The sequence below is a fragment of the Micropterus salmoides genome, unplaced genomic scaffold, assembly GCF_014851395.1.
Source record: "Micropterus salmoides isolate LMB-PRFRI ecotype aquatic unplaced genomic scaffold, ASM1485139v1 Ms_hic_scaffold_9, whole genome shotgun sequence".
Lineage (NCBI taxonomy): Eukaryota > Metazoa > Chordata > Actinopteri > Centrarchiformes > Centrarchidae > Micropterus > Micropterus salmoides.
Window position 1 is genome coordinate 25,391,187 of NW_024044681.1, and position 25,982 is coordinate 25,417,168.

The 25,982-nt window shown below is 39.4% G+C and overlaps 1 protein-coding gene across 9 annotated transcripts in view; it reads left to right on the forward strand.

Moving 5' to 3' along the window:
* Positions 1 to 25,982, forward strand: part of LOC119895724 (disks large homolog 4) — a 69,034-nt gene that overhangs the window by 17,933 nt on the left and 25,119 nt on the right. For 2 of the 9 annotated variants that reach the window (XM_038709004.1, XM_038709005.1), the window contains exons 1-3: positions 5,493 to 5,697; positions 16,075 to 16,236; positions 24,664 to 24,720. In XM_038709004.1, the coding sequence (XP_038564932.1) occupies positions 5,596 to 5,697; positions 16,075 to 16,236; positions 24,664 to 24,720 (321 nt within the window). In that variant the 5' untranslated portion in view covers positions 5,493 to 5,595. Of the gene's footprint in view, positions 1 to 5,492; positions 5,698 to 16,074; positions 16,237 to 24,663; positions 24,721 to 25,982 lie in introns of those variants that run through there. The other 7 variants (XM_038709011.1, XM_038709010.1, XM_038709007.1 and 4 more) reach the window with 6 other exon arrangements.

Below are 25,982 nucleotides of genomic sequence, written 5' to 3' on the forward strand. Positions count from 1 at the left end.
GACAGCTGGCACAGGATGGTCTCAGTACTGTGGACAGCACACTGTGGTTGTCTTTAGTGTGGGAGGAGGCACAGCAGAACAAGACTGTGATAGAGGAAGTGAGATGAAGGCTGTATAGAATTAGACCAGTAGTTGCTGTGAGACATTCTTCGCCTATCACAGGAAGATCGTCTGTTAGCTTTCATGATTATGGTGTTCTCATCCCATTTGAGGGTGGTGCAGATAATTATCCCCAAGAGCTCAATTTAACCATTTAATAACTGTCTCTAAGTATGTCTGCAGCTACAAAAAGTAGAAAAATGAGGCATTCCCATGCTAATCGATCTTGTGGCTTTTGAAGTGTGTTGAAGGTGCAACATGCGCACCATACTTCATGTATAATGCATTTCTCCAAGTTATCACTGTGGGTGATGACTCCATTCTGGCATGTAAAATTTGGATTAACTGGATGGTTTTGCAAGAGACAGAACCAGAATTATCAGATGTGAAACATTACGGTTTGCTTGTAGAGCAACCTTGGATTACAGCTGTTACACCTGCACCCAGGTTGTCCATGTTTTGGGTGTAACATTGTTTTGTTAATTTACTAGGAAGAATAAATCCCTGAGGAACCTATGGGAAATGAGGAAGGGTGACTGTAAAATTCAACTTATCTTTTCCTGAAAATTTCAAGAGCACATTACTTTGTTGAGATGCATTTTATCTAACAGACAGACCAACATTTTCTAGTAAAGCAGGTGAAATCAGATATTCAAGCCAAGAGAAATCCGATATAGCAGGTTCTGTGTAGGTGTGAATACTATAATTCTCACCTAGGGTGTTTTCCTAGTCAGTAGAGCTGAAGCAGTCTCAGAGCCTCGGGAGAATCCCGGTTGTGTTTGCACTTTTGTTAGACTATTTCAGTGTCAAAGCTGCCGAGTGCTGGAGGTTATAGAAAGCTGAAGACTGGAGGCTTGTTGTATAAGAGTGAAATGCCAATGAATACAATCAGTGTAAAATTTCTCTGTAGGTTTGTCTACCGATACAGTGTAGGATTACATGAATGCAGCTAAAGGACACCCAAACTAAAAATAAGGAAGACAATTTTTGAAGCTTGAATTTGCTGCACTCAAACCTGATAATAGAGTGGAAACGCATCATTTCTGCATCACAGTCATGTTTGTACATCAATTGTTTAGAGAGAGAGAGGGAAAGAGAGAGAGAGCAGACAGCAAAACATATTGTCCTCAAATGACGTAGTCTAAAACTGTTGTGCTTGTTCCTCATTTTATTGCTGTCAGAATTGGATTGAATTTCTACATCATTCTTAAGAGACACTGAAGGATGTGGAAAAATATGGGCTTAACATGAAGGTTGTAACAAACCATTAAGAAGCTACATTCAGTTTTGCATTTTCATTAACGTTTCACTAAAAGATGGGATACGTCCTTGCAAAGCATCATGCCAGTCCTTACTGATGAAGCATTTATTTCCATAGATCCATAAAGGCATGGTATAGTTTTGGGGTTAATATTATAGTTATGCAGAGTTGCCAATTCTCCAATTAAGGCTGGCTAATCTGACAAAACTACCGTAAAACATCAATTAAAAGACTAGTCCCAATTAGACACCTGTCCGTTTTACTGGCCGGGTGTGGCTACAGGTTTTGACAAATATACGCAGTTCTCAATTACCCAGGTCGGGTTTTTTTTACAGAAGTTCTTTGGATGTATAAAACCTCTTAAAGCCCACCGGGTTGTCACTTCAACTTCAGAAGTTCTAAGCTGCTTAGATCTCACATACAAATATAAATGTTAAAACTGGACATGCTACAAATCGTTAGATCAGTTAGATTCTCCATAATTCAATTGTTCAGTTAAATTTAAAGAAATCATGAGCATTAAAGTTATTTAATAGCCATACAAGTACTGGAATATTCATACTGGTAAAATAAACAATTTGTTAGTAGCCTAGTTATCATCTTTGCTAAGCAAGAGTTTTGTGGGAAAGGAATTAAAGCCTGTCCCTTATAGATACCTGTCCCAAATATAGGCGAGTATAGGCAAACCGTTAATGATATGATTTCTCAGCCACTGATAATAACATGATTTTAAGAAGGGCTAAATGATGAGAAAATGTTCATTTTGGCACATCTGGTTCAACATACAGTGTATTAGGCTTAGCACAGTTTCTGGCACTCAAAAGCTCGGTGAGCTGCTATAACAGTGGTGAATAATGCCAGCACTGGCAGCTTGCTCTTAGAGTCACAGTGCTTCTTTATATTCTCTGTGTATTTCAGAGAACCTTGGCATCATTGGTGTCGCATTTTGTAGCATGAAGCACCTACTTTTATACTATACACCCGTGACATAAGCAGTCCTCTTATAGATACGGTGACCAAATGCTGCTGGCAAGTGGACTATTTGTTAGGGATCTGCCACCCCCTGCAGATATTGTCATGGAAACACTACGGCTCTTTTGGGGCGCGCTCTCTCTCTCTCTCTCTCACTCTCTCTCTCCCTCACACACAATGCAGTATTAGGATGTTAATGCTATACTCAACACTGGTACACCACAGTTCAGTTTCCATCTGACTCCCACGCTTACATAATGCTATAGTGGAAGGGGAAAGCCACTTACAGTGTATGATCACCATAGAAATTATACTGTATCTATGATAATTATAGACAGTATTAGCCATATCCATCTTTACGTATCACTTGCCTGAAAAAGCTGCTTGAATTAAAGTAAAATGTTTCCACTTAAATGCATAAAGATGTATACATTCAAATTTAGAAAAGCATCTGCTGTATACAGTACAATCCCAGATACAGGCTGGTTAAACAAAAAAAGCCTTTCATTGGAATGTCTGGGACAACTGTGTTTCTTCTGAAACCAGTGAGAGGCAACATAGCTGACATGGCTTCCCTCCTGCTGTTTATATACACGTCAGAGCTCTGTGGAATGAGATCTGAAGAGGTTTCGGTGCATTTTCCGTCAACAGATAAATCAAATAGACAATTACAGTAGCAAAAAAGGATGAACATTATTTTTTATGAAAGACCATATTTCCAAATTTAAATGTCGATTGAATATTAACTTAATAAACTATATTCACAGATTTTGACACTTTTCCTTTATTTAATGATTGTTATCCTCCAATTTAGACCCACTAATTTAAAGGATCACTCTTGTCTTGGCAGTTTGTTGATTAGATGAGACATTGGTCCTATTTTCATAGTTAGATCAATTAAGGGGAACACAAAGAGACACTGTGTGGATGTATTTTGAAGAGGAGTAGGGGAGAGTAGGTGGGAAATGTGTAGAACCACCCCTGTGTGGAGCGGTGGCCTGTTGCAAATCTGTTACTCATGGTTGCAGTCTTTTTCAGCGAACAATCAATGCCAGAGTCCCTTATTAAAGTACACTCACTGCTGGACAGTTTTCTTTTTTTAGAAAGCAATATCCATGGTAACTGTTGTGGGTTTTAAAGGTCTCCTCATTGTTCATATGTGATCAGAGACGAGAGTCAAAGTCTATAAAGTTAGACCAAATTGTAAAGAAAAACGTCACACATCCAGAGTACTAAAAGGAGAATGTGAATCAGACTACACACATATGATCAAGACTGAGGACAATTTAGGTGTGTAGATGCTTATTTTATTTTTTTCTGGAAAACATATTACTGTACAGGGTGCTTTTTTATTCACAGAGTTGTATCGTATTAATATTGTGTTCATCTACTGATTTACATACTGCTTTCTCTGGCCTCTGAGTTAACTGTAAATAATATTTTTTTCCAGAGAAAGTGACACTAGATTTCCCAGGGTAGCCCCAACACTCTGTGTGATACTACAGTTACCATTTCATTAAAAAAAAAAAATTAGCAGCAGTACATTGATGTATTTGGAACAGTCTGTGTGTTCGATTTAATGCTGACGTCACCCGGGAGCGTTGAGCCTTGCGCCGCAGTCGGTCCTGAGATGAATGCACAATATTTAAATCTAGCCTACCTGGTTCTCTCACTCCACCCTGTGGGCTCACCATGTCAGCACAATCACACACAGGAGTGGAGAGAAACAAAACACACATGAGAACTAATGAGACAATCATCTTGTGAAAGACATAAAGCATTTAAGACATAATGATATGGAGAAAAGGATGTTACCTGCTTTGATTTTGCTGGTTATCTTATGTATCTTCCTATCAAAATACTACTATTTAATTATTTTTTAAAACTGGAAAATACATATGTATATAAGGTTTGTATTAACTTCAGTTTTGTAACAAATTCTATTAATAGATCAAGCATTTGTTCCCTGAGATCAGACCAAATAAATTATTACAGGAAAATCATCAGGTATAATTTCTATTTAAGTTGCTTATAACACGCAACAGTTATCTCAACATATTTTATAGTTCAGCTAATAACTTTTTCACTCACATCAGCTCTATGAGTGAAAAAGCAACTTTTCACCGAAATAACTGTTCGGATAACATTTTAATCAATTAAACTGATTAAAAAACAAAGCTTGACATTGGAAATGTAACTGTGTACTTTCAGAGAAATGTATCAACTTTTATTCAGTCAACTTTTAAACATTCTTTCCTAGTTTAAACTCTTTTAACAGTTTCTATGATGAGTGGTCCTGCCTCTAAAACAACTCAAAAGTAGTGAAAAAATGCTGATACAACAAAAGCAAGTACTGTACTGTACTGTATTTCATTTCATTGTTTGTGAGTGATTTTTTTTTTTGTACACGCAGATCACACATCAGCATGCCTGTATGTGCTTGTTGTGAAGGTTCACTTGTGGTATTTGGGCTAATTTATCAAAAAGCTGCAAGATGACAGAGACATGACACTGGCAATAACCTTGTGCAAGTGTGTTGATGTGTGACGCTCGGCAAGCAGATACATGAGGACATTGTGTAGCCGTCAAGCGCTGTCCTCTGGTTTGAAACATTTCAGCACCTTGGATCGAGCACTTTTATAAATATCCAACAGGGGGCGCAGTAATCACGCTGTAACATGGGGTGGTGAAGCAGTTTGATGTGGCCATTTAGTATTTCCAAGCTTCCACTGCCTTCAGATCAGTGTGTGCGTGTGTTTGTGTGTTTTAACTTTATTATTACTACCAATATTATCTTCATGTTGCCGCTAGGCGAAATAGATAGGCCTACTAGCTTTCTCTATAGAGTCTTTTCACTACTTTTCCTTAAAATTCCAGCTGCGCGTTGAGTACACATTTTACGGTCAATCAAAGAGAAGAGAGAGAGAGAGAGCGAGAGACACTAGTCTAAAGGATGACTGATGCTGCCAGTGTTATTTGGACAACATGTAGGCCTAAAGTGACCTATCGACGTTTTAAACGTGACAAACATGCAGGATCTGAAGTTGCATAAAACACGTCTATTGGACCCGTCCACAGCCACGGTCACATTTTATCCGGGCAGATTGCCTGTTAACCGGCAATCACCGACCGCCCCCCCCACCCCCTCCTCCTTCTCAGCTTCCGCGGCTCCAGTTTAATAAGTGTATCGTTGCTCTGAGCGAGTGGCGGCGGACCGACGAGCTCCGGTCTGTGCTGTCCGTCTGGTGTGAGGCGTTGGACTGATGTCTCTGCCGGTCAGGAATTTAAAGTGTCTCTCGCCGGTCATGTGCCAGTGTAAGGTCATCTGCAGCAACCGGACCCTTTCTCTCATGTTCGGGTGCAAGGTAAGCCTGGGGTGCAAGCAGCCGATGGTTGCAGCGGCGACTGTTTATCTGAATGAACATTTTGGACGGTTATAGTTAGTACAAATAGGTAACAAAAAAAATACAAATAGAGGCCTCTAAGAAATTTCGCGTTTTGATTGTGCCAGTTGTAGTTCATTTGGACCGCGCTTTTCTCATTACACAGCCACTAGAGACATTAGTAGCCTTCACAGCACAGGCTATTAGTTTTACATCACCGCGTGGTGGGTTTTTTAATGCTCATATAGTAGATTTACATGGAACAGGCAAAAACATCCAGGCAGGCATGGTTGTGTTTGGTGGAAGCTATATTCCTTACCACAAACGTTTACTGATATTTAGTGAATGAAACAGGCAATCCCCATCAGATGTCTCCTTATCTGTAAGGCAGGTTATGTAAGGGCCAAACCATATGGTGCACCATACTGATTGGTTCATTTAGCTGTGCATCCCTGCAAATGGCATGCTTTTGACCTTGGGAAATGCACTTTATTGCTCAGGGCCACTTGAATATCACTCATCATCAGAGGAACTGTACACTGCCACAGAGGCTTAATCCAAGCTTGAAATCAGGTAACATGAACAGTACCCCTGCTGTTTTCTATAGCTTACTGATGAATCAGACCCAGGCGGCTGCTCTCAGCTGCTCATTATGAACGAAGAAAACAGGCTATTATGTTTAGCTGTGTGTTTGCAGTATGGTCTTACTGTTGAGTGGGAGATGCTGTCTTTTTTCACTCCAAAGAGACAGCGTGGTCATTCATTCATTCACTGATTGTCCACCACATCTCTGATGCCCCTCCCTCCCAGCTTCAGGTGTTTCCAGTATGGCAGCCAGCTTAGAGCTTCCCTCCACATGGCCCTCTAGTCTGTTAGTTTTTCAAAGCCAAATCAGACTACACTGGTCCACTCTGGCCAAGCATTGTCCCTGCACTTGCCAAAGTGATGTGTACATGTGTACTGAGCTCCAGATAATTTGTTTGTTGATTCAGCTCCAACATTTTGGTTTGGGTTGTTTCTAGTTGCTAGAATCGGATTCACGTCCTGCATATAGTTAGGCTATACATCATAGTTATATTTCATTAATGGTGATTATTTTTACATTTTGTCTGGTAGACAAGAACAATTTCTATATTTGTGAGACACCGCTGGTAAAATTAATGTGGGTGTTTGCTTTCTGGGTTTCTGAAGGGGAGGTCCTGCTGTGCTCAGTGCTGAGTATTACTAGCACAGATAATCCCATGTGTCCCCACGCCTCACTCCCTCCCGGCTCTTCCTCTGTTTCTCCATCTATGACACCACGCCTTCCTGGTGGAAAACATTAAAATTCTCCTCCCACAGACTCAAGTTGTCTCTACAGTCGTCATGACCAACCAGCGAAATGAAACTCCACAGGAAAACATCTATTCTGTAATAAGAGCATGTTTCAAAATGGGATTAACTATTCAAATAAAATGGACTGCGCTTGATTTGCAGTATGAAATGTTGCTTATAACAAATCTGACTTCAAATAATGGCCATTAGTTCATCTCAAGCACATGTTAAAAAGATCTCCTGTCTTTCGAAACATGCTAATCATCCCAACTTTCAAGATTAGCCTCTACTTTCTACACCTCATATTATTTCAACATGCCTAAATTCCAGTTCTGTACACATACAGTATTTCCAGCAGGTCCGGTAGCCCTCAAGCAGCTTGTGTGCAGTCTGTTGAAGTCTCATGGTGGGTTGTTATTAGTGGGCTTATATTTGACCAGATCATTTGGGATGCACTGTTTATTTCAGGTATAATTGTACTGTTCCTCTATATCTTGTCCCTAGTTTTTGTATATATTTCCAGCTCTACCTTGCTCTTATTCCCTACATTCTCTAGGACTGCCATGTATTATATATATATATATATATATATATATATATATATATATATGAAACAATAGCTACCCTGACTGGTCATTTACCAAGGTAATACTCCAAGGTTATTTGTTTGTACAAAGCCCAGCACAGAGTTTCTCAGTGATCTTTAATTCAGGATCGTTGCTAAAAAGGCTCTTTTTGTGTTTGGGAGCGTTCAGCAGTGCTGTAATGTGCTCTTTTATGCTTAATGCTCATTGATGACCTCGCAGCATTTAATTATGACAGACTGCCTCGTTGACGTTTGTCTTCAAGCTACAATTCAGTGCAGTGCTTGCGTTGAAGGCCACGCAATGGACACTAGACAAACGATAAGGTTTAAATGGAAACTCACTATTATTGTAGAGAATGATTTACGACCCAGGGATCAGTCTGCCTTCATCTCAATATCAAGATCGATCATCACCTCACCCTGAGGATGGATTCTCAGACGTCCTTACTGGGAAATGGACAGGAACAACTCAATACCAGCCAACCAATCAAATGATCAAGAGTAATGATATAGAAAGAATCAGCAGGTGATATCAAAGCAGAGGTGGTTTGTGTTACTGCACTGCAATGTGCAGTCTGTGTGTGAAGCACTGGTTTTAACTGTAACAAGTTTTTGTAGCCTAACACACAATTCCTCCTATTTTGCCCTGCTGTTTGTGTCATCTTGCTTTATAAAGAGCAGTGAGTCCCAGCTCTGATAGTAAGCTCAGACAGATGCAACAACATCAATGTGCAGTAGCAGGTATTTACTAATGTTCAGTTCAAGTCTAAGATTGAAGCATTAAGTGGCACCTATACCTTGCCAACTTGCTCTTCCCAGCTTATCTGCTATCAAATAGTGCAGCTGGTTTTATGTGAGCAATGGATGTGCAGGTTGTTGGAGTAAGTAGCACACTAGCAGTATAAAATCCCTCTCTACAATCTCTACAGAAATGGTCCTTACTGTATCTGTCTACAAAAGCCATGGAAATAATAATCGTAGCAGTAATCAAGGAGATAGTGCTCATAAAAGTAAACAGTTTCTTACTGAAGGGATGACAGTGAAGAACGTATGGGTTCTCTGCAAGACAGTTGCCATGGCTTATTTGAAAGAACTCAAATATTCAAGTCGGCCACCATGATCCTTTATAAATGTTAAAACCACCAGAATTGAATCTGCATATTATTGCAACATGGGCTGCCTAGCTACGGTGAACCACTAAAAAACCTTGAGGACATCAAAGCTGTAGAAATGGTAGTGGGCTACTTGAATATGCAATACAAGCCCTTTTTCCAAATTCAACCTTAGAAAAAATCAAAGTAACTTACCCTCCATGACGTCTACATTCATAAAATGCAAAAAATAAATAAATTCTAAAGCTGATGAGAGCAATGGTGCTGGGCAATATTGCTGTCAATGGTAATGAGTAAAAATTACAATGGTAAACCCCTTCCCCCACCACCCTGCCACCCGCCAGACCCCGCCGCACCTTTAGCCGTTCAAAACATAGTCGGGCATGCCATGCAATGTTGCTGGGCAAACTTGCTTGTGGCAAGCCCGGCTATGTTTTGAATGGATAGCGGTGGGGTGGAGCGGGTGGCAGAGTGGTGGGGGAAGGGGATTACGATAGTAATCTTTTCTCATTACTGTTGACGGCAACATTGCCTAGCACCATTGCTCTAAAAGTTGCTGCATGTATCATCAGCATTAAGGTGTCAGACTCAGAACTCGAGGAGAATTTTAGATGCAGGGGTGACTGAATGTGAAATGAACAGAAGGACTGGGCGTAAATGAACACAAATTCATGAACCAAGGCGATCTGTTTTCAACTTATCCGTCTTATGAATCTGTTTTGGAAAAAGAGAGACGATAAGAAAAAGGAAACAGACATCACAAAAATCACATTTGGGCACAAACACACTGACACAATCCCACACATGTTTGGTGCATGCAATGCTAGCTAGCTACAGCTAACAGCAAATGAGGCAAAAATGTTGCTTTCTGTTCGAACACACCTTAAAACGGCATTTTTCTCCAAAAATCTAAAAGAACCACAACAATCCTGGCCAGTCTCTACATTCAAAAAAATATTTCTCTATTTTTTTAAACGTTATCCATGAAATGAGCCACTTCTGTTTGTAGGTTGTGGGTGTATGTGTGTGTGCGTGTAGTGCTATCTTGAATTTTGATACGAGGACTGCTATGTTATCTGTACTGAGACTCATTTCTTACTAGTGCTTGAGAAAAACTTTTATCTTTTTGTTGCATGGATAACCAATAAGAAACAATTGCATTTATTTTGTGTTATTTGCTAACCGCAGTACAGAGAACCACCAAAGAGCTGTTTCGGACATGTTTTTGCAAACAACGCTGATGATCACTGGATAAAAGAAAATTCCCACTGCTGCTGTTATTGCACGTTTGTTTCCAGTGAAACCATTAACCAGTCTTTCAGTGCAGTGTGTTAACATGGCCTCCATGTTTGTGTGTGTGGACAAAACAGAGAGCTGGGGGAGGGTTAACACTACAAGTGCAACATACATAAAAATGTATGTACTCAGCATAAAACGGGCGTGTGCATGCTTCTGTGGACAGAGGGGGAGGGGATGAAATCATGAAGACTACTGAGCTTTGTGAGTGTGAGACCTGTGAGGGGAACAACAGAGTATGGGTTAAGTAAAGGTACATTATTTTAGGTATTCCTCACAGTTTCATTTAGTTTAATGTAAAAACCGAGCCACATGGTCTGCACTTTTTTCCTACATATCATATAAATGTTGTTTCATGTCTTACAAATATGCATGAAGTTCCTGTGAAAACGCTCCAGACAGACAAGATGGAAACCTCCCCCCTGCACTACCCTCAGCAGAAGCACTGCAGCCAAGCGCCCACTATGGCACCATTAACTGTATCTATGACTCTAATCTGTTATTAAATTTGAGGATGATACATCCGTGTGGGTCTTATCAATGATGAATCATGCCACAGAAATGAGATTCAGAATCTCATTTGAGAGGGACATAAATTAACAAGTGAATATTTAAGACTGAAATGTAAGGAAGACTAAACGTTGAGGATCTAAAACAGTGCTAAGCATCCAGGGAGTAAAAAACAGTTTTCTTTATTTATTTTTTATGACTTTTTCTGTTTCACTGTTGTAGTATCGGCCTTCTGGTGGTGAAGAAAGCCCAATTTTACATGTTAACATCTGGTGGTAAAAGCCCAACAGCCAAAGCGCTGATGGGGTTTTATATTTAGAGAAAGTCTTAAGTTGATTGTGTAATGAGCATCAGAATATGCACCACTGAAAGTAATTTTACATGTTAACATCAAAGTTAGAGTTAGACAATCTAAACAGTGCTTCTGGGCACCTAGATTATCTCCCTGCAGGACAATGGTCGAGGTGATATGCCAAATGAAACACGTTCCCCCTGCATTCAATAAATACCTGCACAAATATATTGTGCACCTTTTTAACACAAGTCCGGTGATGCTGTTTTTGGAGTTGATTTATAATAATAATAAATTAATTACCGATCATAAATGAGTAAATACATTTCCACTCTTCCTTCATTCTGCATGCCTCCATTCTGTGGTTGACATATTGTACATGTACGGTAGAAGCTTTGATTTGGTTGTTATTTTTAATCATAAACAGAAAGCCCACCCAACCCTACACCCAACAGCAGACGGACATTTTGAGCAAAGTGATTGAATCTAGACATACTCTCCTGGAGAGGAGCTCTCCTTTGTTGCAGTCCCAGTTTTTGATTTAGGCTGGATGGATTCTTCCATTAAAATCCTTCCTGGTGAAGCTTTAAGCAGTCTGCCCCATGATAAATGAAAAGTTGTTGTTGTTGCAGCATACATAGCTACAGGATACGAACACTTGTCAAAGTGTTGTGCTGAAACACCTTGGAGAATAGTCTGACGTTAGCATTGGCAGAAGATGACAAGATTTTTCTGTCTTCTGAGACTTACATATACATGAAAAAACCAGTCGTACTGGTAGGTGTTGGCTGGCAGCAGCAGTTGTGATAATGCAAATGAGATGAGAGCTGTGTTTGGGGTTTGGAGAGTGAAAATGAACTGAGAAGGCAACAATGACGGTATTTTTTTTTTCTTTGATGGGTTGTGGTGGAAAAGAGAAAGTTCAGATGACCATCAGGGACAAACCTTGTTCTCTCATCAGTGCTCTGTCAAAGGGACAATGAGAGATGATGTTGTGGAGCAAATGCATCATCAGTGTGACTTTAAACAGACTAAAAAGAGTTCAACTTGTGTGTGGCTCTTACATAGGTGCCAGTGGGTGGGTGTATGGGTTTGCTCTACTACAGTAATATCCGGCAGGTGTTCTGGCCTACATATAATATGTGTAGGGAGGTAAATAGCTCTACTGATGAATAACGTAAAGCTAAAGCCTGGGTCACTGGTAATACAGGAGAATACATACACATTTAAAATATGTCTCAATGAGTCTTTTGTAACTATGTATACCACTGCAGCAAAGTACAAAGTGCATGAGTAAAATGGTAAAATCAAAAGGTACAACGCTGGCTGTATTGTTGACTAAATAGTAGCAGGTAAAAATATTAGAGGTGTGACAAAGGTCAGTCACTGTATTAAAAGAGCTGGATACAGTATTTCTGAAAAACTGCAACTATGTATTTTTAGACATTTAATTACTGTTTGTGTATTCTGGATGATTATTAAAATAAGAGGTTTGATTTCAGAGGGAGAATGTATCATTAGCAGTTGCCTGAATAGGAGAAATGTGGCAAGTCTGCAGTTAAATTTAAGCACATAATTTAAACACCTCTTTATGAAATTAATTCAAATTTGCTTTAATTCAAGCACATCTACCTGTCCAGATTTACTTCACTGAGATGTATTGTACTGCACACAACAAAAAAACTCCAGTATATAGTTAATTCTGACAGCGCTGTGAAGTGTCAAGCAGACTTAGCACCCGGCATTAAAATCCCTCTGAGTTCATCAGAGCAGCAACTGTTAAATCCAAATATAGAAAGAAAATGGATTAATCATCATTAAAGAAAATGCAAATAGATGAACTCGCAAAAGCTTAAATCCTGTGAAAATGCAGCGGGGATTTGCCGCCTTTAATTTACACCTGAAGAGCTCCTCATGGTTCCTGTAACACATTACACATCAAACACATCTGCAGTCTAAATTTCTTGGAAATGCTATGCCTGAGAGGTGAGGTTAGCTTTCATTCTATTACCTAATGCACAGCAATTTAAAAGCTTGATCCTTGAATTACGAACCGAGATGATGGTAGATAGCATTTGACATTTGCTCTGCATTAAGTTAACTCATTTAGCCGTTAAAGGAACAGCTTGTTCAGCCTCTCAATGTTGCAGTTATTATAGTACAGGAGGGCCAACAACTGCAAAGTGTGGAGACTTTCCTTATATTGACCTTTACAACAGGCTAAGTCCTTAAAGATGTACTGGATTCCTTCAATACTGATATACTGACCTAATAAAGCCGGAGACACCTGGAGGTATTTTGTTGCAGTGGTAATTTAGTGGGCTGTTGTACAATGAGAGGCAGATTGTATTCGTTGCAAGCTATTATAAGCCCCCTTCTTGTGAGAAAAGGGCCCCAGGAAAACACATTTTATTTACATGATGTCCAATTATCTTTATTGAAACAGATAATATTATATTATGTTTGTTGCATGTATTAATCCAGCACTGTGTTAATCATATAGTGGAACGCAGAGTGCATATTCTGTATTGGAAGAACAACCAAAGAAAACAACTACTAAACATTTACTATAAACCATGCACACTTTACACCCTTTAAAAAGAGTGCTTATCTTCATATCCCAACTGGGCACAGATCATTCAATTGTATATCAGGCAGCAATACTTTTAAGTAACCTTTAACTGCAATAACGTATAATAAAAGTTAAGGCTTTCAGTCCCGCAACTTGAAATCATACAAGCAGTAAATAAGAGTACAGTATATTGCAGGCACAGAGGCACACATATTAGCTCAAACCAAATAACATAGAACAATATTAAACAGTATCAAAAAAGAAATTCATCAGCAAAATGTATATTCACTAGTTCAGGCAGAACCATGCTAATAGACAGACATAATATGACCACCCTAAAATCAAGTGCATAGCTCCAGTGGAAATATTTTCAATTTTAAGATATTAGTGTAGGATCTTTTTCCTTTTTAAAGTGAATAATGGTGCAACATTACCTTGCAACAAAGCAATTTTTGTTTGTCTGGCTGTCTCCTTACACTAGTGCTGATGTTCACATGTGTGCTTTAAATGTGTGCATCTCAAATTGAAGAAATGCTGCACTTTGAAAGGCCTTTAGCCATAACAATCAGACAATATTTTATGATGTGTGAATAAGTGTGAAAATGTGTAGCTTATGTGAAATGCTGCAGGTATGGACCTGTGTGGAAAAACACTTAACTGCTGCTGCGCTAAACGTTAAGGTGTCACCATCTCCAGCAGAAGAGCACGGTCTTTGTTTTCAGGAGTCAGAGCTACTTGTTTTCATTTCAGCCATCTAATTAGGGACTGATTGATATCTGGACCACTAGATGAACACAATGATGAGTAATTAACTAGCTGGAAAACATCAATGAACTTTGATAATACCTAGGAGTTAAGCGTCCCTTTATTGACTGAACAGAATTGACCTCTCATTGATGTTGGCTGCTCCTTTCACTTCACATGAATCCATTGTATTTTCATTTGTCATAATTAAGCCCATCATACCTAACTGTTCCAAAAGCAGCAAGAAAGTAATTGTTCACCTCCAAATAAATTAATCGAGGACTCTTAAAGATTGCTTGTCAGTTCTGTTTTTGTGGTACTGAGCTGCACTGGGCAACATCATACAATTCACTGGTCAGAGGAAACCACGTAAACCCCTCTCTCCAGAAGGACATGTTAAAACATATCTAGCGTTGATGTCACATCCCCCACCAGTGGGACAGAAGGCAACATGGCAGCATAAATGTTGGTCATGCGGGAGAGGGGGAAGCAGTGGAGAACAAAGTGCTGGGGGCGGCTTTGAACTGTGATTCACATTTTATGTTAATGTTTTCTGTCATTTAATACAAATCTTACTTTGTAGAGTTTACTGATATAGGCAGGATTGATTAATTAACCGGCAGTTGTCTATTACACTGTATATAGGTAGTTGATGGTATACAGTTACATAATATTTAATCTATGTTTACATTAACGTAGCAATGCCCGCCTCTGCAGTGCTTAACAGAGAAAAATCAATTGTTTCCTGCTTATCAACCTGTAATTATGGGACCGTGCTATCAACAACTATTCATGGTCCACCCCCATGCTGCTGTTCTCTGCTTCCCTTTATTGACGGTCTCACGTTTTTTATTTTTTTTTATTTTTACCCATCCCCCTCACTTTCTCCTTTATCTTCATCTCTATTTCACTCTCTCTCTTTCTTGCTGTCTCAGTGTAATGTGATCCAGGACCGATGCTGGCAGCCCCAACTGTGGCACTGCAATCTCTGCTCTGCTCTGGTTGCTAGGCAGCCTGTCTGAGACGGGGCTCGGTAATGCACCTCCCTCTCCGTCTGCCTCCCAAAAAAAAAGAGAGAGAGAGAGAGAGAGAAAGACAGAGAGAGAAAGAGGAGCATGGCAGAGCTGGCCATCGGGCCATCAGCCAAAATTCAGATGATCCCTCCAAATTTCTCCGTTTTCAGAATGGGCTGCTTCACATCTGCAGTGCAGCAGAGCACGTCGTGGGCCAGGGGGCTTTAGAAGGGTACAGATTTGTAGCAAAAACACAAGCGCTAACCTACAGGACAGTGTGGCAGATCTCTACTGTGATGCTGCCCACCTTCTGATGTGTTTGTGATGGAAAATGCTGTGTGCAGATTTTGTGTCATCACGCCTAGAATGAAACCTACCATGTGTGGCTAACACAGTGGGCTGCTGGCAAGCTGCCCAGGTGTGGGATATCGGTAGGGGAGTAAGGTTACTAGGAAGAAGCTGCATGATCTGCTACTGTAGAGCCACTATGAGTCATGGCTCTGGTTGATCCATGTGGTTGTGGAGGATGATCACTTCGCTCAACGGCAATATTTTGAGGCCTCCTATGGTATATTCACTTTGCACTTGTAGGCGTCACACATGTTATGTGATACACGGCATTTGCATATAGATTGCCAACATTTGGATAAAGATGCCTCAGTAGAAATGCTACTCTGTGTCCTTGGTGAAGGTGGTTTGTCATTTACACCATTATGTTAAAAGAGATGAGCCATCAATGAAAGGTTACTGTAATGAGGCTGACAATTTGTGATTTAAACATTATCAACCTTTGAGGTTTTTTAATAAAATACACTCCTTATACATGAGACTTGCTCAGACTAACAACCTTGTCTGTATCCGTGTGTGTGTGTGTGTGTGTGTGTGTGTGTGTGTGTGTGTGTGTGTGTGTGTTTTTGCAGAAGTACAGGTACCAGGATGAGGAGACACCCCCCTTGGAGCACAGTCCAGCACATCTGGCTCCAGGGAAAAGTGCCGAGATGCTTCATATGAGTGACAAAAACCTTGCTGCCATGGAGGCCATACATGGCTACACACCACACACACATATCTCTCCTGTCAAGGTAAGACACACACACACACACACACAAAACACTAAGCTGTCTGGGCCTGTTACTGTGTGAGAATACGCGAAGGTGAACATATTGCAACATATTGCAGAGCACACATGATCTTTCCTCAGCCAGTAGGTCACAGTAATATCTTTACCACAGTAATGTGCATTCAGTGACATCATTTTTGACAACACATTCAAATAAAATATGCACTCTGCAGTCTAATTAAGTCCATCAGAGATATTTCACATTTTTGCTGCAGATCAGAAACACTTCTAATATTGTACTGTCTACTTTAGAGGTGGATAATTCTATAGATTGGACAAGTAAGGGTGATGATCGTTCAAATTAAAGCAAAATGTGACAAACTTTCCATGCATTGCCAGTTATTAATACAAACACTAAAGGTTTAATCACCGGACAGATTTACAGTCATGGTAATGTGGTTTCACTCATTCTAATTTGCTTCACTGAGAGACATAACATTCTCTAAGCCTGTTTTATTTATATTAAGAGTTTCATCTAGTTCACGCATGATCTGTCCATTACTATACTTCTCATTATTATTATAACTTTGCACATCACAAAGGTCTGTTTTGAAATTCTAATTCTACAACATAAATTCTTTGATGGGAATATAATGCATTTATGACGACATCTGGCCCTCGGCACCTTTAAGCATCAGATCGACTTTACACCTGCATGAACATGCTTATTAGGCAATTTGATGTCAGAGCTTAATAGCATGAAACTCAAAGAGCAAGTGGACACAAGATGTATTGATTTCAGGACGTGGTTAGAGATCAGTTTATAGTTTAATAGATTATAAAGTGTAAAATCAAATCTCTCATTATTATTTGTGTAGAGGAAAAATGTTAAATGGAATAGCCTGATTGGCACATATAGTCTAACTTATTGATGCATGTAGTATGCCTTTGTCTAGAAAGAAATGCCTATTATTTAATTTTAATTCAATGACATTGGTAATTTTCCATTTACTGAAAGAAGACAGACACTGGAGAGGTACACTTACAGTTTGAAGTAGGGCTGGGCAATAAAACATAATGATAATTTTCTTATTTAACACCTAACAAATGTTCAATAAATAGTAGAAATTAATTCATTTTAATCAAATTAATTGTTCTATTAAGATTTTTATTTTGTTGAGGACAAAGGACTGAAAAATGATTTTACTTAATTTTACTCATGCATATTTGTTAAAAAAAGATTTCATCATAATTTTTTTAAATGTTGTACCTCAGATTTGTTAGGTGATCTACTGTTTGGCAAGTGTTTGTCATGTTCTGACCATAAAGAAAAGTGTAACAATCTTGTTCTTTCAACTTTCACTCGGAAGAAAATATTGCAATAACATTTTTGGCCATGCTGGCCGGCCCTAGTTTGAAGTGGAAAGTGTAATCCAACTTTGCAGACGCTAATGTTAAGATACAATCGCAGATACAAACTAATGGAGAGAAACAAACGTCTGCGAAATCTCCATGACAAAGAAGGAGACATTGACGCAGACAACACAGAAACCACTAGTCACACAGTCAGAAGATACAGCTGACATCAGGAGGAATATGAGTGGAGTCACGTTGCCTGGAGTGCATTAATGAATACATTCTGTAGGGACAAATGCAAGCAGGTGTAAGCTATAATGTGCACTTAATATTGATCCATCTCATATGCCCACACATGTTATTTAACAGCCTCGCTGGCTATTAAGACTTAAGCGTTCCTGTATTTATTTGCTTTGAAGGGGGAAGTGTTTCTCTATTTCCCACATGGGAGTACACTGAAGTCCCAGAGGAGCAAACATGTCCATTAAAATGCTCTATTTTAATAAGCAGAGAGGAGAGTTATGGTGCTTCACCACTGCTATTTAAAACATACAGCGCCTGTTCGGCATGAGCTGTGGTGGCCATAGAGATTTCTCCTTGCGGGTGCTGAGAGGGTGCTCAGTTTAGTAACACTGTCAAAGTGAAAAGCAGTGGCATTGGAGAGTCAGTCCCAGTCATCATATGGTACACTTGAAACTAGTATTATATATGGCACAGTGCACACAACTAACTCTCATGGAGACAGATTGTTAAATGAGCATCAAGTCAACATATCACTCGAGTAACACAGGTTAATAAAATCCAGGAGTGCAGAGAAGATTTGAGCAAGTGCACTGCATGACTGTTTTATGTATAACAATCTGATTGTGCATCTCTGCGTTCACTGCTCTCTCTGTTCATTTGCATCTAAAAAGGAACCTGAGCAAACTGCAACTTGAACAGAACAGAATGACCCGCTGACTACTGGGTTTTCATTTAATGGGGATTGTTCAATAAGCAATAAACAACACAGAGAGAAGCGAGCACTGGCTGTAATTTTGTTGTGGTGGTTTTGTCTCACTTTGTCAAACCAAAGTGTGACTCCAGCAGCCACTGTAACACTTTCACATATATATATATATATATATATATGAGAAAGTGTTTGCTTTTACAAAGAGTAGACATGCTATCCTATTCTCACCTCTCTTGCTGGTTTGATAAATTCCCTTTGTCCCGGCGGAGTTTGTCATCCAGCACATGCCATGGGATCAGTAATTATTCACGGGTGATTTATTACAGTGATGGGGACGGAGACTGGCTCCTTTCCCTAAAATCCACCATTATGAAGTCATTTAAGTCTGTTATAAGTTTAAAATGTGATGTGTGCCCTCCAGTGTTTCAGATCCATTACATGACTCATTCACTCATTTCCCAGAGGCTTTTGGAATCAGAAATTATGGCTGCCAGTAAATCAGTGAGGTAACATACAGGAAATATTATTTTATGCCAAGTAATAATTACATTGTAGGTAAGAAGGTTAGCATCTGCAATACGACCCAGATAAATTTCATTACACAATAAGGATGGTGATTATTTTTTTCATCTTGATAAACCCATGAAAAGACCCAAACCCCCCTCCAAAAAACAATAAATGTATAATATCTTACTAACAAGTATTCTCTCTACAATCTACAGCATACAATACAGTATTCAGATAAGGATGAACTCCCCCCAAAAAACTTTTAACAGGAAAAAAATGATCTGTCTCACGATAATGAACATGGGTACTGTAGTTTGAATAAGGTTTTCTAAAAGCTATAGTGCCCAGCTGTTTTAAGAAATTAACTATTTTGAAAAATAAAACAACATATCTGGGATTTGTATTAAGAGATTTGTGTCTTCAATAGGTAAAAATGGACGTAGCAGAAACAGAGTGGGGAATTTGTAATATTGATTATTAACATTGTCGATTTTGTTTTTTCATGCAATTTGTTGTCTGGGAAAATATCTTAAAATGTTTATTTAATTGAAACAGGATAAGATATTTACATTGACTTGCATTGCTGGTAAACCATGGGCAGTCAACACTTCCCCAACAAAATTTGTTGGTAAGAGGCAAACACTTCACCTTCATGAGGCATCAAAAGTGGATGACTTCTCAATATGCACAGGTTGTTAGTTCCCCCGCAGGATGTTAATGTCGCGTCTTTGCACAGCCAAATAATTTTACTGGCTGTGCAGCACATCTGTGTTGTCCCTAAGTGTCTCGACAGTCAGTGACCGTTTCATTGAAATCAGGGGGCAAAGCACATTTAGCTGGTTGGGTGCATTTGTACAAGTAATCTGTGATAAAGGAAGACGAGGAATCAAACTTTTTGATTGCTCATCATCAATCAGTGGTGTTTGTATACCATGACTTTGTGCTCTTTATTCGCTCAATATGTCGTGTGCTTCTTTAGCACACTTCTTTTGGGTCTAGGATCTTTCTTAGGTCTTGATTCTGTCTTACCCACCTTTCAGCAATAGGTCACATTAAAAACAAATGAAAGAATTAATCGAAAAGAATTACTTATCACCATATTTAGAACTGAAAGCACTGCATTGTGTGGGCATTGAGTGTTTCATGTGTCATGTAATATGCACTGTCCTGTCCTGTCCTGTACTTGATGTTGGTTTCCTGACATCATGCGCCTAAAATAAATCAGTCCTTTGCTCTGCTATTTTGATAATTAGTCAAACTAAATACAGAATTTGCTCCAATAATATCCACATTTTATTTGATTGACTTGAAATCTTTTTGGAGGGATGTTTCCTGTAACACTTTGACTTCATAATCTTCTATATTTTATTTTCTCTTTGCAACGGCCCTGTTTCGATTCCAGCCAGGGACCTTTGTTGCATGTCATATTATCTGTTTGGCAAGCACACAATGTGACTAACCTCATTCACAAACCGATTAATGTGACACAGAGAAACACCAAATGCAAACTAAGCTTGAACATCTTTGACAGTGACAGATCTAAGATCTATAAGAATCTAGTATAGTTGGATCTTTGCTGCCTTGCTGTCTTTATACCACAAAAGCTCTTCTGTCTGGAGGAGTGTGTGGTTTAAAACTAGGCTGCAAAAACGTTTCCTTTATATCATCCCTCCAGATATAGCTGCTTTAGGTAATACTTTTGTGTAAAAATACACCAGTTTTATAAGCCTAAATCAGACAGTCCCATCCCTCCTGACTGAGACTTTGGAGATTTCCTCCTTTTTGCAAAAACGAGATTCTGGTGCTCCGTATGTTTGCAGATAATACAGAATCAAAACTTTACAGTGAGATAAAAAATGATCTTATAAACAGGCAATACAATACATGAAGTGGTGGGGGAAATTAATTTAAATTAATATTATAGCAACAAAAACATTGTTATTGAGACACCTACACCGCAACAAAATCCCGTCTTCAGGATATTTATTTTCCTTTCACATGAAAGGGAGCATGTTGATGTTGTTCACAGTGTTTTGGGAACCAGGATTGGCCCTATTTCTATTTCTGGAATACTGCCATTATTTATGAAGTCTTGTTTTTCTCTTCAGGGAGAACTGAATGCAGTATAAAGGTCTAGGATCACTTAGTTCAAAGTGAATTGTTTGAATCATTTTATGTCAGTGGTCTGCATCTTGAGTGAAAAAATAAAAATAAATGTATATAGAGTAATTTAATCCCAGGTGGACAAACACTGTTGGAGCCATTTTGTTTTTTACCCACTCAGCCTCATGTCAGTGATCATGATTATACTGTGTATTCTGCTGTATTATGATGTGGCATGAGGGACATATCAACATTTTATGTGTGATGAGTTATAATTACACAAGTGTAATAGATTATTAAATCTGAGGATAATGATGATGAAGATAATGAGGTTGTTTTTTTTTGCTATTTGTTGCTGATGAAGATTTTGATAATGACAGTAAATGAAATGAAGATGAACTGATGATGATGATGACGGTGGCGGCTGGTTTATCTGCACTTGGCGTTACCACCTTGCACTTGTATCGAATTCTCACACAGTGTCATTTTTTGGCTGGTTTTGTAACCCTATTCATTACTGTGTGATGTGGTGAGGTACAGTGGGTACGGAAAGTATTCAGACCCCTTTAAATTTTTCACTCTTTGTTTCATTGCAGCCATTTTCCAAAAATCAAAAAAGTTCATTTTATTTCTCAGTAATGTACACTCAGCACCCCATCTTGACAGAAAAAAACAGAAATGTAGAAATTTTTGCAAATTTATTAAAAAAGAAAAACTGAAATATCACATGGTCATAAGTATTCAGACCCTTTGCCGTAACACTCATATTTAACTCAGGTGCTGTCTATTTCTTCTGATCATCCTTGAGATGGTTCTACACCTTCATTTGAGTCCAGCTGTGTTTGATTATACTGATTGGACTTGATTAGGAAAGCCACACACCTGTCTATATAAGACCTTACAGCTCACAGTGCATGTCAGAGCAAATGAGAATCATGAGGTCAAAGGAACTGCCTGAAGAGCTCAGAGACAGAATTGTGGCAAGGCACAGATCTGGCCAAGGTTACAAAAAAATTTCTGCTGCACTTAAGGTTCCTAAGAGCACAGTGGCCTCCATAATCCTCAAATGGAAGACGTTTGGGACGACCAGAACCCTTCCTAGAGCTGGCCGTCCGGCCAAACTGAGCTATCGGTGGAGAAGAGCCTTGGTGAGAGAGGTAAAGAAGAACCCAAAGGTCACTGTGGCTGAGCTCCAGAGATGCAGTCGGGAGATGGGAGAAAGTTGTAGTAAGTCAACCATCACTGCAGCAATCCACCAGTCGGGGCTTTATGGCAGAGTGGCCCGACGGAAGCCTCTCCTCAGTGCAAGACACATGAAAGCCCGCATGGAGTTTGCTAAAAAACACCTGAAGGACTCCAAGATGGTGATAAATAAGATCCTCTGGTCTGATGAGACCAAGATAGAACTTTTTGGCCTTAATTCTAAGCGGTATGTGTGGAGAAAACCAGGCACTGCTCATCACCTGTCCAATACAGTCTCAACAGTGAAGCATGGTGGTGGCAGCATCATGCTGTGGGGGTGTTTTTCAGCTGCAGGGACAGGACGACTGGTTGCAATCGAGGGAAAGATGAATGCGGCCAAGTACAGGGATATCCTGGACGAAAACCTTTTCCAGAGTGCTCTGGACCTCAGACTGGGCCGAAGGTTTACCTTCCAACAAGACAATGACCCTAAGCACACCGCTAAAATAACGAAGGAGTGGCTTCACAACAACTCCGTGGCTGTTCTTGAATGGCCCAGCCAGAGCCCTGACTTAAACCCAATTGAGCATCTCTGGAGAGACCTGAAAATGGCTGTCCACCAACGTTTACCATCCAACCTGACAGAACTGGAGAGGATCTGCAAGGAGGACTGGCAGAGGATACCCAAATCCAGATGTGAAAAACTTGTTGCATCTTTCCCAACACGACTCATGGCTGTATTAGATCAAAAGGGTGCTTCTACTAAATACTGAGCAAAGGGTCTGAATACTTATGACCATGTGATATTTCAGTTTTTCTTTTTTAATAAATTTGCAAAAATTTCTACATTTCTGTTTTTTTCTGTCAAGATGGGGTGCTGAGTGTACATTACTGAGAAATAAAATGATTTTTGGAAAATAGCTGCAATGAAACAAAGAGTGAAAAATTTAAAGGGGTCTGAATACTTTCCGTACCCACTGTACTTCCCTGGATACCCTGGCCTCCATCAATCCCATTTTCCTGTGTTTTACTTTCACATCTCTTTCTGTTTCCACACTACACATTCCCCGTCATGTACCTCTCTGCCTAATTGTGTCTAGTTGCTGTCAGCAGAACAGTTAAGGAAGCTGACCTGAAAGTACTTGTTTGCACCTATTCAGCTGCAAGGAAGGCCTTGAGGGGGGGCAGTGTGATAAAATAAATTAGGACTAGTTAATGCTCTACTCTTTGCTACTGCAACAACTGCTGCTGATGTGCCACTGGGCAAAGGCACTAGTTACTAAGCTCAAAATGTCTTCAGTGGAGCCATTAATAGAAAGGCCATGTCTATATTAGGAAATGGAGGTGCACAGATAGTATCTATAAACATCAGGACCAGCATGAATCCACCTCCCGGGTAGTCCTACTTGGATCAGCAAAAACAGCTGTCCCAACATTCATACTTTAATGACGTGCTCTGCTGCAATATAAAACTTTTCCAATGGGAGGTAAAGTGTCTCCTGACATGTGAAAATGCTGCACTGCTGCCATTTGTAAAATTCATAGGCACAATGTGTATTGTTTAGAGTAGCATCTTCAGCAGTGCAGGGTAAAATCCATTCTGCTCTAACCGGCACAATGATCCCACTGTTCTTTATTGGTTAATCAATTCTGAATAAGCTCTTTTTTATTAGTCCAACAATAAGCTATCAATGACAAGCAGGGGGAAATAGGTACTATATCATCAAGCACATGATATGTTGTGTATTTTCTGTTCTATTATTGGTCATTTTTTTAAATTAGTGGTTTATGTAACAGTCAGTGCATAATATGATCAGATTAATAAATTGAGGTACAAGTGACTCATTTGTATGATTGTTGGAACAGATTTAGTGGCATGTAATTTTCATGTACAAAATCTGATATAGTCTGATAATGTAAAAATACAGGTGTCCCCTGTACCTGTTTATGCAACACTGTACTATATGCACTCCACATGGTACACTAAATGTTGCCTGCCTTTTTGTACATGGCATGCATATCATGTATTAGACTTTACGATATAATTACAGTATCAGCTGTCATCATATTCAAAGTATATCAGTATAAGCTTAGTATAGATTTTTATTAAAAATGTACTATATTTATATTTGACGATCTTGATCCTTATATCAGTTCTGGTAACCTGGTTTTTGTGGATCTCTGCTGTGAACCCAGATGTGAATGTGTGTCTTAGATGAACTAGTCAGCATCCCCTCTGATAAATAGAGGGGAAAAAAACAAACAAAAACAACAAACTGGAACCCACTGTTCTTCCCCTGTACCCGTCCGCATGCCCTGCACAATTACCCTCTTCCTTCTGTTTTGCAGCCTGTGTTGATGTCTACGGGACACACTCCAATGTACACCTCCGCTGTTTCCACACTGGTAAGAGCACAGCGATCCGTGCCGCTCCGTCACCCTGAAAGTTACCACTATCATCATCAGCCATCTTCATCAGTCTGATTTGTGTCCCCTTTTCCTGGATTTGGTGTCAGTCAACATTTGGCTGTCTAATTGCAGAGAGACAGCTGCTCCATACAACGCCATTTTATCTGTACTGCCAGAGTATGAGGACATCTGTTTTTTGATAATATCAGTGTGTTCATACTCATTGTCATTCAGATCTCCTTAGTCTGACAGATTTGTTCCGCTTGTACTCAGAGACTATTGTGGGGCCTGAAATCAGTTGACTAGAACTGAAAAGTTTTAAATGTTGAGCTTTCATCACACTATAATGTTGAATTCCTGTGTTATATTCACATTTCTATTCCTACGTTATAACACAAAAAGTTATATTACTGCATTCCTATGTATCAAAAAATATGCATTGTGGATGCCTGTTTCCGTGTTAAGAAGTGTAAATGGTTTTGCCGGCATATTTCTCTAGAATCAGTCTCTCAGGCTGGCACACACACACAAACCTATCCTGAAATATGTAAATGAGTTGAAAAGCACCCGAGAAGCTGTGAGACTGAAACTGAAATTCAAACGCGTGTCACTGTTAAATGCTGAAGGTGTCATACAGCATGAGGGTTTGATAGACAGATAAATGTAATCTTTTTGCAGCACACACTGAAACCTGAAGGTGTCAGTGTTAGACCGTGCAGAGTGACTTTCATAACCTTGAAAAGATGGCCAAGATGCTTTCTCAATAAAACAGTTTTATGATCAGACAGGTTGCAATAGTCTCACGCACCATGAATTGCTCTAAAGATTTTGGCTGTCTTGCAAGGCAAAAAAAATTATTATAGAATGGCATAAGAATTCATACTACAGTGCAATTAGTTATTCCCTCCAACCTTTGGAAAAACAACAAGCTTATTATTATGTATAAAACAGATATAAATCAAACAGAAACTCTAAATGCCAAATCCAGTTAGAAGTGTACTTATGAAGAATTCTTTTTAAAGACAAAAGTCAGGATTATTGGAAGGAGTGGACTCCATCTCTCCATCTCTGTTGAACAAGTAGTTACTCTAACTATACATCATTGAGTCTTTGTCCGCTTGCCCTGACCTTGAACACACCGTCTAATAGTGCCTGCTTATAATTAAGCTGTTTAACATAAGGGACATTCAGCATCCTTCAGCATGAAGTCATTAGTAATGAAAATTTGTTTGTATACATTCCTTCACACATACACAGAA